Source organism: Humulus lupulus, chromosome 4 (assembly GCF_963169125.1).
Source record: "Humulus lupulus chromosome 4, drHumLupu1.1, whole genome shotgun sequence".
Taxonomy (NCBI): Eukaryota; Viridiplantae; Streptophyta; class Magnoliopsida; order Rosales; family Cannabaceae; genus Humulus; species Humulus lupulus.
This window is the reverse complement of record NC_084796.1, coordinates 87,848,602-87,866,119: the sequence shown is the minus strand read 5'-3', so window position 1 is coordinate 87,866,119 and position 17,518 is coordinate 87,848,602. Positions and strand designations below refer to the sequence as shown.

Here is a 17,518-nt window from a genome sequence, read left to right as displayed (position 1 = left end):
GAAATGATTGTGTGGATGCCAAAAATCTACCAAGAAAAAAAAAAGACTCTAAGTCCATGGTTGGAATACAAGGCTAAAGGTCACTTAGTCATGTTATTAGACTCGGGCTTGTAAGTCTTGTGGAACCGGGAGATTTTCCCAAGGGAAGCATCACCTTATGAGCCATAAAGTATGGTCTTACTAGGCTAAGGGGCCAAGCTACGCATTACAAAATGGCAAGTGCATGAGGGCCTTGCATAGCGAGGCTGTACTTGTCTTGAGCCATGCGCCTCGACCACGCGCACGCCTCACATAGCGAGGCTCCTCTCATGTAGCAGCATGCCTTGCATAGCGAGGCTCCCCTCAAGTCGTGCCCATGCGTCTTGCAACACGCCTCATCCTAAGGGTCTCGCGTAGCCTCGCGCCTCGCACACCTGAGGGTCTCGCGTAGCCTCGCACCTCGCACACCCGAAGGTCTCACACCATGCGGAGCCTCACACCACGCCGAAGCCTCGCACCAACCTACAGCCTCGCATAGCGAGGCCAAGTGCTTCACGCCTTGCACACCCAGAGGACCCGCACGCGCATAGCCTTGCAACACCACCAGGGCTCACGCCAAGGGTCGTGCGTCATGGCCTTGCTCCAAGAGACCCACGCGCACACAGCCTCGCAACACCACCAGGGGCTCGCACCAAGGGTCGTGCGTCATGGCCTCGCTCCAAGGGACCCGCGCGCGCACAGCCTCGAGACACCACTAGGGGCTCGCGCCAAGGGCCGTGCGTCATGGCCTCGCTCCAAGGGACCCGCGCGCACACAGCCTCGCGACACCACCAGGGGCACGCGCTAAGGGCCATGCATCGTGGCCTCGCCCAGATGCCGTCTCGCGCACCTAGGAGCCTCACCCGGGTACCGTCTCGCACGCATAAGAACATCGCCTTGCGTGACCACCCACCACCAGGATTGCTGGGGGTGTCCCGACGAAGGCATCATGAGACACCTCTTGGCTCATTTCCATGAAGCCATCCCGCAAGGTCCATGATTTCCAAGAACCTTGGAATGATGCATAAGGGTTTCAACACTTGAAGTCTATGGGAATAAGATGCCTTGCGAGGATAAAAACATGTGGCTCAAGGAGGTCGTACAGGTACGATGTGCGCCTGCAAACCAAGAGGGGTTAGAGTACGGACACGATGTCCATGCCAGACAAGTAATGGCCGTATGAGAATGGTACATGGTACAGACTCCCTCAACACGCTTGTGAGGTCCGTACCCAACAAGTAGTGGAGGCATAATACGGTACCAAGACAGGAGCATTTTTGCAGACCCCTGACACGTACTGGAGCAGACCACCACTCCTTCAAAACCACTACGACCTGTGCCACAACCCTGCCAATGTACCTATGTGTACAATCTTGTCCCCTGGGACCACAATATACCAGGAGCCATTAGAGCTCCAATATAAATAGACTCTCACCCCTCCAGCAAGGGGGTTGGAAAACTCATTGTACACTCAAGCTATTGTGCAATATACAAAGGCTTACTCCATTGTTGATCTGTGTTTTACCTTTCCTTAAGCTTATTCTAAGTTCTTATCTAAATCTAAATATCTCCATACTTATCTTTGAGTTTTCCGATCTAATTTCGTTGACGAGATTTCACCGTCAACAGATTGTTACTATATCATTATTGTTACTTGTATCAAATATATAAAAATTTAAAATTATTAGTTTACATCTATATTTTTAAATAATTATTTATATAAATAAAGTGCGGATTGGGTTGGTTACTTTCAACATTGAAATTGCATCCAATCTGCACAAGTGCGGATTTTAAAATTTTCAATCCAATCCGCACTTTGCAGATTGGATTGGATCGTGCGAATTGGATTTGATTGGTTAAAACTTGAACACCCCTAGTACTAATCGTATTTAATCCAAATATTTCATATAACTTTGTTTTACTGTGATCTATTTAAATTTGTTTCCTATAATGTTAATCATCTCGTATCCATACAAGATTGTAGTCACAATAACGAATTTGAGAATTTTCTGATATTCATATAAGACTATTCAAATAATAATAATAAAAAATTAATATATACAAAAATTCATCTTAATTATTTATTTCATAAAAATCATTTTCCAATACATATGCTTTAAAGGGCACCATTCTTAACAATAGAGGACCCCGGTCTAGGGCTGTCAATTTGTGTTATCATGTCGTATTTTGGGTCAACACGATTTCGATACGACACAATTATACTCAACACAAACATGACACAATTAAATAACGTGTCATAAAATGTAAACCAAAACATGACACGTTTACAAACAGGTTAACCTGTGACACGACGCATTTAACACAATATTTAAATAGGTCATATTCAGGTCATGTTAACCTTACATGATACATTTAAATTTTGGACCTATTTATAACCTATTTGATCTACATAGATAAAATAAAAATGATAAACAGGTTCAAGCAGGTCATTTTAACCCATATAACACATATTTATATGTTACATAGGTTAACCTATGTAATAAACTTGAAACTAAAGCATAAATATAAGTAATCATACACCAAAATATTTAGGAAGTATTCAGGAAAGTTGAGTCTCGGTTTGTTCTCTTCCATGGCGAAGAAGAAGAAGCCGGTATGTAAGCCTAAAATTCATATAGCAGAACAGGTTGATTTGTTGATCCCCGATGAGCAGGTTCCGATTGTTTCAGGTCCTGAGGGTTTGACAACTGTAGGCCTAGCGACTGATGTTCAGAATACTCTGGATGAGGTTGGGTCTGAGGGTTTGAAGCTCACATGTGAAGACGATCGACTGAATGTCGGCACTCAGGGGTCCGACTCTAAGGGAGATGGTTTCGATACAGGTCCGACTGCTGCATCCTGGGCAGATAAGGCAGATGAAGGGGATTTTCAGACGTCGGCTCATCGTCAATGGCAGCAGTTCACGGCTAGTAAGTTCTCCTTTTCTGACCAGAAACTTGAATTTACTGAACCATTGTTTAGAGATGGTCAGAAGTATGCTAAGGTGGATATTGAAGAGGTCAAAGTTCAATCTGCAAATTGGAGTTTGGCAGTGATTTGTATGGTTCTTGGTGCCAATCCTCCAATGGCTGTTTTTGAAGGGTTCATCAAAAGAGTTTGGGGTCATCTAGGGATTGCTCAAATCGCTAGAATGACGATGGGGCTAACTATGGTCAAGTTTAATGATGAAGCTATGAGAGATCATGTGTTGGAGAATGGTGTGCTTCAATTTGATAGAAAACCTATTATTATCATGCCATAGACAGCTGATCTCAGTGTAATTCGATTAATTCGTTCAGTTCCACTGGGGATTCGATTACATGACCTTGGGCTTCAGTATTGGGGTAGTAAATGTCTTAGTGCACTGGTGAGCACTATTGGCAAACCGCTTATGGTTGACAAGTTTACTAGGGAGCGTTCAAGAATTTAATTTGCTAGGGTTCTTGTGGAAATGGAAATAACTAATAATCCTCCTAGAAATATTTAGTTTCTTAATGAGCATGGCCAGATTATGGAACAGGGAGTGGAATATGAATGGTTGCCTATTAAGTGCAAGGTATGCTCTGGGTTTGGTCATTCTACGGTGGATTGTCGTAAGGAGCTAAAAACTCAGTGGGTGAAAAAGGATGCTGTGGCTAAAACAGAGGCAAAAAAAAGGAGGAATAAGGATTCAGATGAGCATAATGATGAGATACCTGAGGTTTTGCCTAGTGCTAATGCTGTAGAGGGTGTTCCGGTTAAGAATCCTAAGGGATTACAACTTCCAGTTTTGGCTAAAGTTGATCAATTGAAGGAAACAAATGAAGGTGGCAGACACCAAAGTGTATGGCTACACAATCTAGGCAGGGACCAACTACTGGTATTAGTGTTTCTCCTCCTGGTCAAGTGCAAAAGCAGCTAAATAAGTTTGTGGTGCTTCAAGAGCAGATGAAGGGTGGCAAAGAAGGTAACATTGGCTCTAATTCTTCCAATGGATAATTGTAATATTTTGAGTTGGAACTTGAGGGGGCTGAATAGTTCTAATAAACATGCTTCAGTCTTAGATTTGTGTAGCAGGAATAAAATTGGAGTTGGTGGTTTTTTAGAAACTAAAATGAGGGGGAACAAAATTTTGGAGTTCATGGAGCATAAGCTTCCTAACTGGGAGTTTTACTCTAGTTCGATCATTGAGGGTAGACTTTTGATAGTTTGGAGGAAAGTCTTTGTGAGGATTACTATTCTGGAAGAATCGCATCAGTATGTTCACTGTTTGATCAAAATGGCTGGTCAAAGGCAAACTTTTTATGTTACTTTTGTCTATGGTTACAATGCGATAGAGGGGAGGAGGATTTTATGGCAAGGGTTACACAGGATTTCTCTTTCAGTTAAAGCTTGGATTGTTTTAGGGGACTTCAATGCCCCTTTCTCTAGTTTGAACAGATCTAGTGGGAAACTAGTTTCTAGTTTGGAATTGGCAGATCCTCTTCGATGGCTAGCTGATACTCAAGTTGAGTCTCTTAAAAGTATTGGCTCCTATTTTACTTGGACAAACAACCAAGAAGGTTCAGCTAGGATTTATTCAAAAATTGACCATGTTTTCATGAATGAGGATTGCCTTGATCTCTTTCCTCATTCTATGGCTGTGTTTAGATAGGAAGTAGTTTCGGATCATTGCTCGTGTGTTGTCACTAACTTGCCTATGGAGAAGGTGGGAATCAAGTTGTTTAGATTTTATAATTTTTGGACTGCCCATCCGGATTTCAAAGATGTGGTTATGAGTACTTGGAGGGTCCTTGTTAAGGCAACTGGGTTGAGAGCAATTTACTTAAAGACAATGAGGCTGGAGCATAGACTAAAGAAATTCAATAGAGATAACATTGGTGATATAGGTCTGAACTATCACTCGGCTAAGGAGGCTTATCAGGAAGCTCAACTTCAAGCTCAATCTCATCCTCGAGATTACAGCTTGCAAGAGGTAGTGAAAATGACTGCTGAAGCGTTCGCTGTTCAGGAGCATATGTATTATAGCTTCCTTGCCCAACGCAGTAAAATTACTTGGATTAGGAAGGGAGATATGAATACTTCTTTTTTCCATGCTTGTTTGAAAAATCGCAGAGCTGATAATAATATTACTTCCTATATTACTGAGCAAGGAAGCTTGATTGATGATTTTCAGGAGGTAGTGGCTCACTTTTTTGATCATTTTAGAAGCTACTTAGGTAGTCCGAGTTCAGCTGCAGGTAGGATCGATTTACATTGTATTGAGATGGGTTCCAAGCTCTCTATGGATCAGCAACTGCTTCTCTTAAAACCCTTTTCTCGTAAGGAAATCAGAGCTGCATTATTTGGTATTCCCATCACTAAGTCTCCAGGACCAGATGGCTTCAGATCTGGTTTTTTCAAAGCATTATGGCAGGATATTGGGGATGAAGTATGTTCAGCGATTGGTCAGTGTTTTGCCACAGGGCTGTTTCCTTCTGAGCTTCATGAAACTACTCTATCTTTGGTCCCCAAAGTCTCTAATCCAGCTCGGGCTATAGACAACAGACCTATTGCTTGCTGTTCTACTTTATACAAGTGTATGGCCAAACTATTATGTTCTCGCATGGCTTTAGTCCTCCATGTCCTCGTTCAGCCAAACCAGGGAGCTTTTGTTAGGGTTCATTCAATTGCTCATAACATCATGATATTTCAAGACCTAATCAAGAACTATGGGAGGGCCTCTACTTCTCCTAGGTGTGCCATTAAAATAGATCTAAGTAAAGCTTATGATATGGTTGATTGGCAGTTTCTTGAGGATCTTTTAAGGGCCCTTTGTTTCCCTATGAATTTTATAGGTTGGATAATGGTTTGTGTGAGAAATACTTCTTACTCTTTACTTATGAATGGTAGAGTTCAAGGTAGTTTTAAGGTGTTGACCGTGTTTTCGGCCAACGACACGTAGACGTCAAAACGACAAAAACCTTCAAGAGAAATAAATGACACAGACAATTTTTATAGTGGTTCAGCCCCAATGTGTTTGTAATAGCCTAATCCACTTAGAGTTATGATTATAGATCTACACTCAAGATCAGATGAACCTGAGTCAACTGAGTTTCTTCAGTGTAGATTACAAGAATACAAGACTTCTCTCAAGATACAATTATTCTCTCTCTGGAAAATTGAAATCTGAATCCCATTTTATGATGCCATGAGCCTTGTATTTATAGGCTCAGGATCGTACAGATGATGTCCCCCATAATCGGGATATTTTATTATTCTCACTATATTTAATTAACAATAATATTCAAAATACAATGATACACTATATTTATGGGATAATCTGAGAGATTCCCGCGCAGGTAAGACCGATTCTTGTTGAAGCCGTTTCTGGGATCTTTTGCGTAGCCTTGCTCTGTCTAGTCGATCCATATCACATTCAGGCTGGTCAACCAAACCTTCACTGGTTGGCAAAACACTTTACTGGGCGGACACTCACCTGACTGGTCGGCCAAGGTCATGCTTGGGCAGACAAACATGTGACTGGTCGGACATGGTCATGACTAGTCGTCCAAAGTCATGCCTGGACAGACAAACATGCGACTGGTTGGCCAAGGTCATGACTGATCAGACATGGTCATGACTGGTCGGCCAAAGTCATGCCTGGGCAGACAAACATGTGACTGGTGGGCCAAGGTCATGACTGGTCGGTCATGACACTTAACTGGCTAGTAAAAAAATTTCACTGGTCTACCGGGTCACTCCTAAGCCAGATTACCCAACCATTCCTTGCCATTTGTCATTTCTATTGCCACGTCATCGAACTCCAATTTTTGGGGATAACATTTGCCCCCCAAGTTTATTATATGATATACTCACATGATAAACTTTTCTTCTAGCAAAATGTTTTTGAGGTCATCCAAAAACTTCCATCCAGTCGGTAATTTTCACTCTTGTAATAAACCCACGATCGAATTTTTCTTTTGATTTCTTCAAATTCCATTCTTTGAGCTTGTTTGAATAGCTGATTTGAAATGCCTGTTTGGTCCCCAGGACCCAAATAATTTCTTGACTGCTAACCCTTGGGTGTATTGTTTCCTGCTACTTAGACGCCTCCCTGGCTCTTCGGACACCACTCCGAATATATGCTCAACTTCTCGGACGCGGACCCTCGGAAGCACCAGGCTCCTTGGATGACCAGCTAGCATCCCCTCGGTCACAGACGGCAGCTCCTTGAAGGCACACCCCAGCTGCTCGGACGAGTGCCACCGTCCGCTCGGACGCACCCCTGCTGCTCGGACACAGCCCACACCTCGATCGGACACAAGACTTCGGACGCTTGGACGCACCCTCGGATGCAGCTCCTCGGATGCCCAGCCAGCAGCTCCTCGGATGACCAGCTAGCATCCCCCAGCCGATCGGACACGCACCAATCCGCTCGGACACCTCTTGTTGCCTGGATCCTCGGATGCACGCCATCTACTCAGATCAGCACCTCAGCCGCTCGGACGCATGCAGCTGCTCGGACGCTCGGACATGTCTCTAGCCACTCGAACACATGCAGCCTCGCCATTCAGATACACCTCTAGCCACTCGGACACCTGCAGCCTCATCGCTCGGATGCATGCCCTTATGTTCTCGGGCTTGTAAAAAATGGTTTACTCCAGGAACTCATCATTTTGTTAGTCATGCTCAACAACAAAGTTTCCTACTGGACCAGTGATATATGCTCAGCTGACCAGGGAAGTTGAATCTGTTCTCCCGACCAGGAAAACTTTGCACCTAATCAGCTAGACTTTGTACCTGGCCAGTAGTTTACTCTTTTTTCTTGCGAAGACAATTGTTGCTTAGTAGCCTTGATATTTTTCTCGTACAGTCGAGTTGTTGGCATTTATACTTTACTTTTCTTTGTTAACTTAAAACATTCTAAGTCTTTTTAGACTTAAAAAGTTATAAGTTTTTTGTGAATAGTAAAGTCACTTTGATGTATGCCTTATATTTTTGCATGAGTACTTAGTTTTCTAACTTTGAAATTCTAGACATTTCATAAGTCCATGCTAAGTATACTTTCTCACACTCTTATTGCTCTGACATTTTATGAGCATAATGTTTATTGTCACACGAATATCTGCTTCTAACTTGAAATTTTAAAAAATTCCAAGTTACTTAAGCTTTGCCAAACAAGTTAGCTTAATGGCCTTTTTGGACTTTGAAAATTTACAAGTCAGCCTAAAAACAGATATTTTAACTCGTGCTCTTATTTCCTGTGTTAAATTATATACCAGCATACCCCATGTGCCCCCCAATCGATCGAGGGTTGAAAGATCCTAGTCACTTGCTACTTGACCGAATCTATTCGAGCAGTTAATTGCTCGTGAAACACATAGAATATATTGAAAATATTCGAGCAGTTGAACACTGCTTGAATGTATCGACCAGTTGAACACTGTCCAATTTTACCGACCAGCTGAACATTGTTCGAATAATTAACACACATGCACATTTGTAGCAAGAATCGACCACGCTGCGCGTAATCTCTTTTATTACTCGTAAATTAAAAAAGGGCAATACATGTCTAATAACGAGTCTTAAACAACAAAAATTGTTCAAAAATAGATGACTGGTCAGCAAATAACCAGCTCATAAATCAAAATTTAAATAATAAGTTAAACAACTTGAAATTAAACTACCACTCTAAAAGCGGTATTTAGAAATAATGTATTCACAGACGCTCGCCGTTCCAGTGGCTCCTGATCCTAGCACTCCCGCTTAGCATACTTCTCCCTTGCTTCGCTGCTCTCCTCAGCCAAGTGTGGACCTCCACATATAGTGTCTAAGGTAAAGTCCACAGGTTCGGGCTGCAAGGGTGGAGATCTTTGTCGTTTGAACCCAGGATTGCTGCTGCCTTCTTCTCCTTGGGGTGTCTCTGCCCGGTACTTCCTCAACTTTCCCGACCGGAGAATAAATTCTATCTCGTCCTTGAGGTGATTTCATTCATTCGTGTCGTGACCATTGTAACGTCCTACGTTTTCGGGTACCTTTAAACGACTCGGGTCAGTATTTTTCCCCCGGGTTAAGAATATTATTTTAAATAATATTATATTTTGTTTGTAAGTATTCCATGAGTTATTGCTAGCCAAAATATGAATTTTGTGATTTTAAAAGTCAAGATAAGACTTTCAGTCCTGAACCGACACAAAAACCCTGATCGGGTAAAAATCTCGGAAAATAAAACGAAAAATCATGGAAATTATATTTTGGGCATAAAATACATTCATAAAAGTTAAAGTTTGGTAAAAAATAATAAACCTAAAAGAAAATGGAAATTTTAGGGCATTTTGTGTTAAATGCCTAATTTTGCCGAAATGGGGAATTTTATTCCATGAATGGACCTTAGGTTAAATTTTATTATGTGATTAATTAAATTAAATGTGAGAGACATTTAATTTAATTAATTAATGTTAAGTTTGGTGATTAAAACTTAATAAGAGTGAAAAAAGGTGTCAAAAGTCAATTTGGACTTTTCTTCTTATAAACCTTTATTAACCTTTATAAAAAATAAAAAAAATAATAATAAAAAAAAAATTAATGGTCACATATATGGAAAAGGGTGGCTGGCCATGTGCTATTTTAGAGTGGTGTGAACCCAATTTTATAAAATTCAAATCCCATTTAATTAAGAAGTCAAGTGGGCAAGTGGGTAGAAAATCACTCAAGTGTTTTGTGATATTTTGAAGAGTTGGGTGAGCCATTCTAACCCCCAAATCCGACCACTCTCCCTCCCTCATTCACTCTCATCTGATTTTTGAAGACTCTCTCAAGTGTTCTCTCCATTTTCAACCCCAAGAACACCAAAGAAACTTGGAAGCTAAGTCTTGGTCTAGGAAGGGTTTTCCCTAAGGTAAAGTTTCATTAATCTAGACTTTTGTCAAGTTTTAATCATAGAGTTTCAAATAGCTAATTACCTATGTTGTTGGAGGAAGTTGGTTAGGGTTTTTGAAAGGTTTTGAAGGAGTCAAAGCTTATAGGAAGGTCCAAACCTTAAGCAAGAACACCAAAGAGGTAAAAAGTTTACTTTTGATGATTTTGTTGTATGGTTTTTAGTTTTAAGCATTATTTTGTATATCTAATGCTTAGAGTTTCTTGTTGATGATGTAATAAGGTTATGGTAGTTGTTTAATAATTTTTATGATGCATGTGTATTGATTTTTGAAAATGGGAACCAAAACCCCCAAGGGTTTTGTAGGATACCCTAAAACAAAACATGTTTTAAGCTGTGACTTCCAAGGGGTCAAGTAGCCACTGTATATTGTTTTTGTAAAATTAAATTGTACTGTTATGTTTTTGAGATTGAGTACATAAAATTGAGCTTTTGAAACACTAAAAAATGTTTAGAAATGAGTAAGTTATGCTATTTCAAAGTTTAGGTAAAAATCTGTTTTTTCGTATTCTCATTTTCGGAACCAAGTTTGGACAGCTACTGTATAGGGCAAATGAACCCAGTTTTTTCTAAAATTTTGTGGACATATTTCTGGCATAACCTATTAGTCCACTGTAAAATTTGGTAAGAAAATATTGAACAGTTTGAAAGTTATTAACTTTCAAAGTTTGGAAAAAATAAGGACTTGAAAATAAGGTCATTTTTACCTCATTGTTGGAAAATGATTTCACCAATAAAAAATGCTCATTTTGACCTAAGATTTTACAAAGACCTAAATGGCATAACAAAAATGGAATTGGGAAATTTTGGTAACAATTGGGTAAGTAAATTTCAAGTTATGAACTAACGAAGTATGTAGTTAAAAATGTGAAAAATAGGTTTTTCACACTTAGTGTAAAAATGAGATTTTGGAACATAAGGTAAAAAGTAAAATTTTGTTTATTTCAAGATATAAATTGGTAAGTCTTGAAATCATATTTTCACTAAAATTACCCCTTTGAGTTAAATGAATTATTTTTCTAGTAAGTAAAATTGATTAATTGCTTTTGGGAAAATTAATTAGTCAAGATGAGAAATTTATAACGGTTTTCCTAATTAAGACAAATTAGGCAATTTTCTTAAAACGGTTTTTAGATATTAAAACCTTAAGAAAAATAAAAGGAAAATTTAAAGAGTTTATTTTCTTTAAAAATAATTAAGGAATTTATTTGTATTTTCTGGATATAATACCGGCTAAAATCTTACATATTTTAACCGACTAGTCGAAAGTGCGGGTTAATAGTGATACCTTGAAAGAGTAAGATTTTTAGCGGGTTGTGGGGAAATACCATTGTGATACCCGAGCCTAGGTATCGAGACCTTAGGATAGGTCTCCCCGAGACTTAGGGTTTAGTCTCGAATATTTTGTATGACTTTCCTTAATAGGTTTAAAACCAAATAAGGATTATAAATCCTTACAAATGACTTTTATTAAAATGACCAAACTGCCCAAAATAATAATAATGAATTATGAGTGCCATAATTAATCCGAGTATAATGTATGGATAACTACAGTATTGGCTAAGCGTAACTGGACTGAACGTTGGAGGGTGAAAACCTGCTGAGCGCTAAGGACTCCAAGTAAGTCAACTTATATTGTATGGCTGCAACATGAAATGATTATTGTCTTGTATGTTAGTATAGGGATACATGCATATATATAGGCTGTCATAGAAAGTTGCTTAGAGACATTAGTCTAGTGAGTGCTGATTTAGAAAATATGAACGGTAGAAGTCCGTCATATCCTAGACGGTTGATCCCCGTCACACTGCTTGATTTTATTTATGTCCGGTTCATTACCGCGACGAGTGGCCATGAGATGAGGATAAGCTGGTTAAACCTAGGGGCGCCAAGATAAATGGGACCTAGGGGCCCTCATGCTTACTTAATCATTGGACGGTTAGAATCCGAGCAAGTGCTCTGATAAGTTATTCCCGGATAGCAGCCGTGAATATTGGCCATTCCGTGAGAGTGCATAGAGATACTAGGGGTTGCCAAGATTGAGTGAGGTTGAACACCCTAGGGGCAGCTGCTCACCAGCACCACTGATTAACATAGAAGTCTCCGAAAAATCGTGTAAATTGGATTACACTCTTGAATATGTAGCGATGCCCTAGGTAACACGATAGTTACCCTTGATGAGAATATTTATTGGCTAGATCTTAGTGTGGGGACTCAGTTCTCTTTTACAGATTAGCAATTATGTTGGAGGGCGCGTTACGCATGAATTGTTGGAAATTGTCGAGCGTTGGTCTCGAATTATGTGGTGATATAATATATCTGCTTGCTCTGGGATTTTCTGAGCGCAGGGATATAATTGTTGATAAGATATAGTTGTGATATAATATATCTGCTTGCTCTGGGATTTTCTGAGTGCAGGGATATAATTGTTGATAAGATGTAGTTGTGATATAATATATCTGCTTGCTCTGGGATTTTCTGAGTGCAGGGATATAATTGTTGATAAGATATAGTTGTGATATAATATATCTGCTTGTTCTGGGATTTTTCTGAGTGCAGGATTTTTATCTAGTTACGAATTAATTTATCATTGGTTATCAGGCATGACCATAAGTTTTCCAGGACGCTTTAGCGTTCTTGAAATTGATTGTGTAGGGTCCGGATGGGTCCGGATCCCTATTTCTCTATCTGCTTTGTTTGGAAGTTGATCTTACTAAGCGTTTTCGCTTACCTAGTTGTTTCATGTTGTAGGTAAGAGCAAGGGCAAGGCAGAGCAGTAAGCGCTGGAGTCTTCCTTGCAAATGTACATGTGGACCGACCTTTTGGGAAGCCTTTTTATTTTTGGAAATGTTGTGTAATTTTCCTAAACTAGACTCACTCTAATCTTTATAAAACATGTTTGTAACTAAATGTTAAGTATGGCCATACGACTTTTTAAAAAGTTTTTTTTTCTATGGGTTTTTGAGACATTTTGTTAAATGAAAACATTTATATTTCCGCATTATCGAGTCTTGAGAATCTGGGTCGTTACAACCATAATCTCCATGGAAAAGACAAAACTTATTCATATCTCTCTTCCTCATCTCTTTCCTGATGGGTGGAGGTTTCTTATAGGGAACCTCTTCATGACTAGCAAGATATATTTCTGCTCGGTTGGCCGAGAGAGTGGTGTAATTAGTGAATTGGGGCTCATACTTGGTTGGCTTTTCATTTGAACTCAACTTTGCTTTCTTTTCCTCATGGTGGTCAGACCCGTTATTTCCACGTTTCTTTCCACCATTATTAGGAGAGTCAATTGATCCGCCCGGATTGCTTATGCCATTCTCCTCTTTCTCGATTGCATCATCCAATTTCATATACTTGTCTGCTCGGTCAAGAAATTGCTGAAGTGTTGAAATTGGATTTCTATATATACTATCCCACAAAGGGCTCCGATAAGTTATCCTAGCGGATATGGCAACCATCTTCCCCTCGTCTCCTACAACAGTTGCTCTATTGGCTTCTCTCATGAATCTCTGTATATAATTCTTTAAAGACTCATATTTCCCTTGTTTGAAATCTGCCAAGTGGTTGGCATAAACTGGTGGAGTCCGGGCAGTGCTGAATTGTCTACAAAACTCCTTCCTGAATGCCTCCCAAGAGGCTATGGAGTTCGTCTTAAACTTCCAATACCATTCCTGGGCGGTATCTGACAAAGTAGTCGGGAAAACTCTACACCGATAATCATCACTTACTCCGAGCAATTCCATCTGGTCCTCAAACTTCCCAACATGTCTGATGGGATCTGTCTTTTCTATATATACTGGCAGCACCGGTGCTTTATATTTTGCCAGAGGCTGGGCTGCTCTAATCCGGGCACAAAATGGGCTGCCACTTCGGTGGTCTATCGCATCAATACTGGAAGGTCGTTTTGACAAACCTTGCACTGCAGCCGTTAGCATGTCAAGATGGGCTTGGATGGCTGGTGCAACTGGTGAAGTTCCAAGGTCTTGACCGCCTGTTCAGGCATTACCATCTGGTGCACTGTCGTCAAGTATTTCTACTTGACTGGCAGGGCGGTTCGGATTTTGCCCTTCGACCGGGACGGTCCTTCTGTTGTTGGTGATAACGTCCCTCAGATCCTTCCAGGAAGGATTCTCTCCTGCCCGATCGAACACTGTACTTTTCGATTTTTCAGAGGGCTTACTACGCGGGACTTGCGCTCTCCCACTGCGCTGCTAGCCAGGGTGCAGTGGAGGCCTTTCGGTACGCCCCGGGCAGTCTTTTCCTCCTTGTTGGTCGTTGCCCTCCTTATCCTTTGACTGGTCGGTGTGATGACTATTAGCCTCATCACAACCATGCCCATCTTTGAATTGTGAAGTCCTCTTATCTCGAGGAGTCCTGGTCTGATCTTGCCTGGGTGGAGTCCTTTTACTGCCCGATCGGTGACTTCCTGATCTCGAAGTTTCTGATCGTTGGCTCCTAAAGGGAGTTCTAGAGTTCTCCCTCTGTGTTGATGCAGTTCTAGAGCGGACCCCATCATCTTCCCGACCAGGGGGTTACTCCAGCTTCTGCTTGGCCCTCGAGAGTTTGGTCTATCAGTGTTTTTGCGACCAGCTTCTGTGGTCCTTGCTCCTGGGGTGGCTGCTCCTCGTGCTGCAGCTTGGGCATTGGCCTGGGCCAGCTGCGTAGCTGCCTCCAGAGTGAGTGGAGCCTCGCGATGTCGCTTATCGGCCTCCTCCTGCTGTTGCCGGATCTCCTCACTCCTAGCGTCCATCTCTCGTCTTTGCTGCTCAAATGCAGCCTTCTGCCTAGCCATTTCTTTAGCGAACGCCTCCTGTCTGTCGTTGAATTGTGCCATTTCCTCCTGGAAAGCCCCCATGGCTTCCTGGAGTTGTTCAACTTCTGGAGTCACGTCCTCGAGCATGACTCTAGGCTCAGTCTCATGGTCTTGAGGGCCAGGACCTTCTGATCTGGCAGGCTCTTTAGAGGAACCTGGCTTCTTGGAGGCCGCATTGGTGTTCTTAGGTGCCATAATGCTACAGGGATCATCTGTCTTTCTCTTTAGGTTCTCAATGAAAGCACCAAAATGTTGACCGTGTTTTTGGCCAACGACGCATAGACGTCAAAACGACAAAAACCTTCAAGAGAAATAAACGACACAGACAATTTTTATAGTGGTTCAGCCCCAATGTGTTGGTAATAGCCTAATCCACTTAGAGTTATGATTATAGATCTACACTCAAGATCAGATGAACCTGAGTCAACTGAGTTTCTTCAGTGTAGATTACAAGAATACAAGACTTCTCTCAAGATACAATTATTCTCTCTCTGGAAAATTGAAATCCGAATCCCCTTTTATGATGCCATGAGCCTTGTATTTATAGGCTCAGGATCGTACAGATGATGTCCCCCATAATCGAGATATTTTATTATTCTCACTATATTTAATTAACAATAATATTCAAAATACAACGATACACTATATTTATGGGATAATCTGAGAAATTCCCGCACAAGTAAGACTGATTCTTGTTGAAGCCGTTTCTGGGATCTTTTGCGTAGCCTTGCTCTGTCTAGTCGATCCATATCACATTCAAGCTGGTCGACCAAACCTTCACTGGTCGGCAAAACACTTTATTGGGTGGACACGTACCTAACTGGGCAGACATGCACCTGACTGGCCGGCCAAAGTCATGCCTGGGCAGACAAACATGCGACTGGTCGGCCAAGGTCATGACTGGTCGGACATGGTCATGACTGGTCGTCCAAAGTCATGCTTGGGCAGACAAACATGCGACTGGTCGGCCAAGGTCATGACTGGTCGGACATGGTCATGACTGGTCGGCCAAAGTCATGCCTGGGCAGACAAACATGTGACTGGTCGGCCAAGGTCATGACTGGTCGGCCAAGGTCATGACTGGTCGGACATGGTCATGACTGGTCGGCCAAAGTCATGCCTGGGCAGACAAACATGTGACTGGTCGGCCAAGGTCATGACTGGTCGGTCATGACACTTGACTGGCCAGTCAAAATTTTTCACTGGCTACCGGGTCACTCCTAAGCCAAATTACCCAACCATTCCTTGCAATTTCTCATTTCTATTGCCACGTCATCGAACTCCAATTTTTGGGGATAACATAAGGGTAAGAAGGGGCTGTGTCAGGGTGATCCAATGTCTCCCCTTCTATTTGTGCTTATTATGGAGTGTTTGACTAGGAGCCTTCAACATGCTACTCAGATTTCTAAATTCAGATATCACCCCATGTGTAAGAGCCTTAAGCTTATCAATTTGTGCTTTGCTGATGATTTGATTCTTTTTTGTAAAGGAACTCGTTCGGATGTTAGCATTTTTAAAGAGGTCCTAGTGAAGTTTAGTGCTGCTACTGGTCTCTCTATAAATGCTAATAAGTCTGATATTTACTTTGGAGGAGTCACTGCAACCGAGAGAAGGATTATTGCCCAAGAGATTCAGTTACCTGAAGGATCCTTCCCTCTTAGGTATCTTGGGGTGCCTATGAGGCCTACTAAGTGGAGACATGAGGATTGTGATATAATTCTTCACAAAATCATATTGAAACTGTTGTCTTGGACCAGTAGGCATCTGTCCTTTGCAGGTCGAATGCTTCTCATTCACTCAGTTCTTTTTGGTCTTAGGAATTACTGGATGAGTGTCTTTGTCTTACCTCAGAGCATTATTAAGGAGGTTGAGAAGATTTTCCGAGGATTTCTGTGGGGAGCTTCAGGGAACAGGAGTAAGCTTCATATAGCTTCTTGGCAATAGGTGTGTCTCCCTAAAGCTTATGGAGGTCTCGGATTTAGGGATGGGGCAAGTTGGAATAGAGCTATATTAGCTAAATACATCTGGGCCATTTCAGAAAATTCGGATTTAGTTTGGGTCAAATGGATCAAGGATATCTATCTGAAGGGTGTCAATTTCTGGAATTATATTTTGAAACCAGATAGTAGCTGGTATTGGAGGAAATTATGCCATTTAAGGAGCAAATTCAGTAAGACAGAGATACTTGCTGCTGGGGTTTCAGGGAGGTTTAAGCCTTCGAAACTGTATAACAGTACCTTAAACCAGCAGCTGGTGGGTTATCATCATGCTGTTTGGTGTAAGCTGACTCTCCCTAAGCACTGATTTCTTCTTTGGCAGATGGTTAATGCTCACCTTCTCACTAGAGACAATTTGACCAGATTCAACTTCTAGTTGAACAGCCTCTTATGTCCAGTTTGTGAAGATCACAATGAAAGTCACACTCATCTCTTTTTTGAGTGCTGCCTTTCCAAGATGATTCTTAACCTCATCTTTTCTTGGTTTGGTTTTAAAGCTTGGCCTAGTAATTTGGCTTGACCATGGTCGGCTTGGTACTACTGCTTCTATTCTGAACTTGGTTGTGGCAGCTGTTATCTACATCATTTGGCGGAACAGGAATAGATTTGTTTTTTATGGCTATTATTTGACAGCTAATAGTATAGCTAAGGAAGTTATAAATATAGTCAAGTATAGATTATACATTGTTAATAATAGAAAGATCTCTATTCAAAACCATCTTTTTATTAGGAAACTCCAATGTAACTAAGGTGTTTTCAGGTGCTATTTGTTAGCTGGTTGTACAG

General features: G+C 41.3%; 1 protein-coding gene and 1 long non-coding RNA gene across 3 annotated transcripts; both read left to right on the top strand.

The window, feature by feature from the left end:
* Positions 1-9,307: 9,307 nt before the first annotated feature.
* LOC133829065 (uncharacterized) lies at positions 9,308-12,870 on the top strand. Of its 2 annotated transcripts, XR_009891497.1 has the most exons (4): positions 9,308-9,877; positions 9,960-10,038; positions 11,471-11,536; positions 12,668-12,870. It is a non-coding gene; the product is annotated as an uncharacterized LOC133829065 (long non-coding RNA). The 2 variants fall into 2 exon arrangements; XR_009891496.1 differs by having other exon boundaries at positions 9,308-10,038.
* A 3,200-nt stretch (positions 12,871-16,070) lies between these two features.
* Positions 16,071-17,039, top strand: LOC133832356 (uncharacterized). Its single transcript, XM_062262713.1, has 2 exons — positions 16,071-16,650; positions 16,774-17,039. Exons 1-2 carry the CDS (start codon positions 16,071-16,073, stop codon positions 17,037-17,039), a joined length of 846 nt encoding a protein of 281 aa, XP_062118697.1.
* The last annotated feature ends 479 nt before the right edge of the window (positions 17,040-17,518 follow it).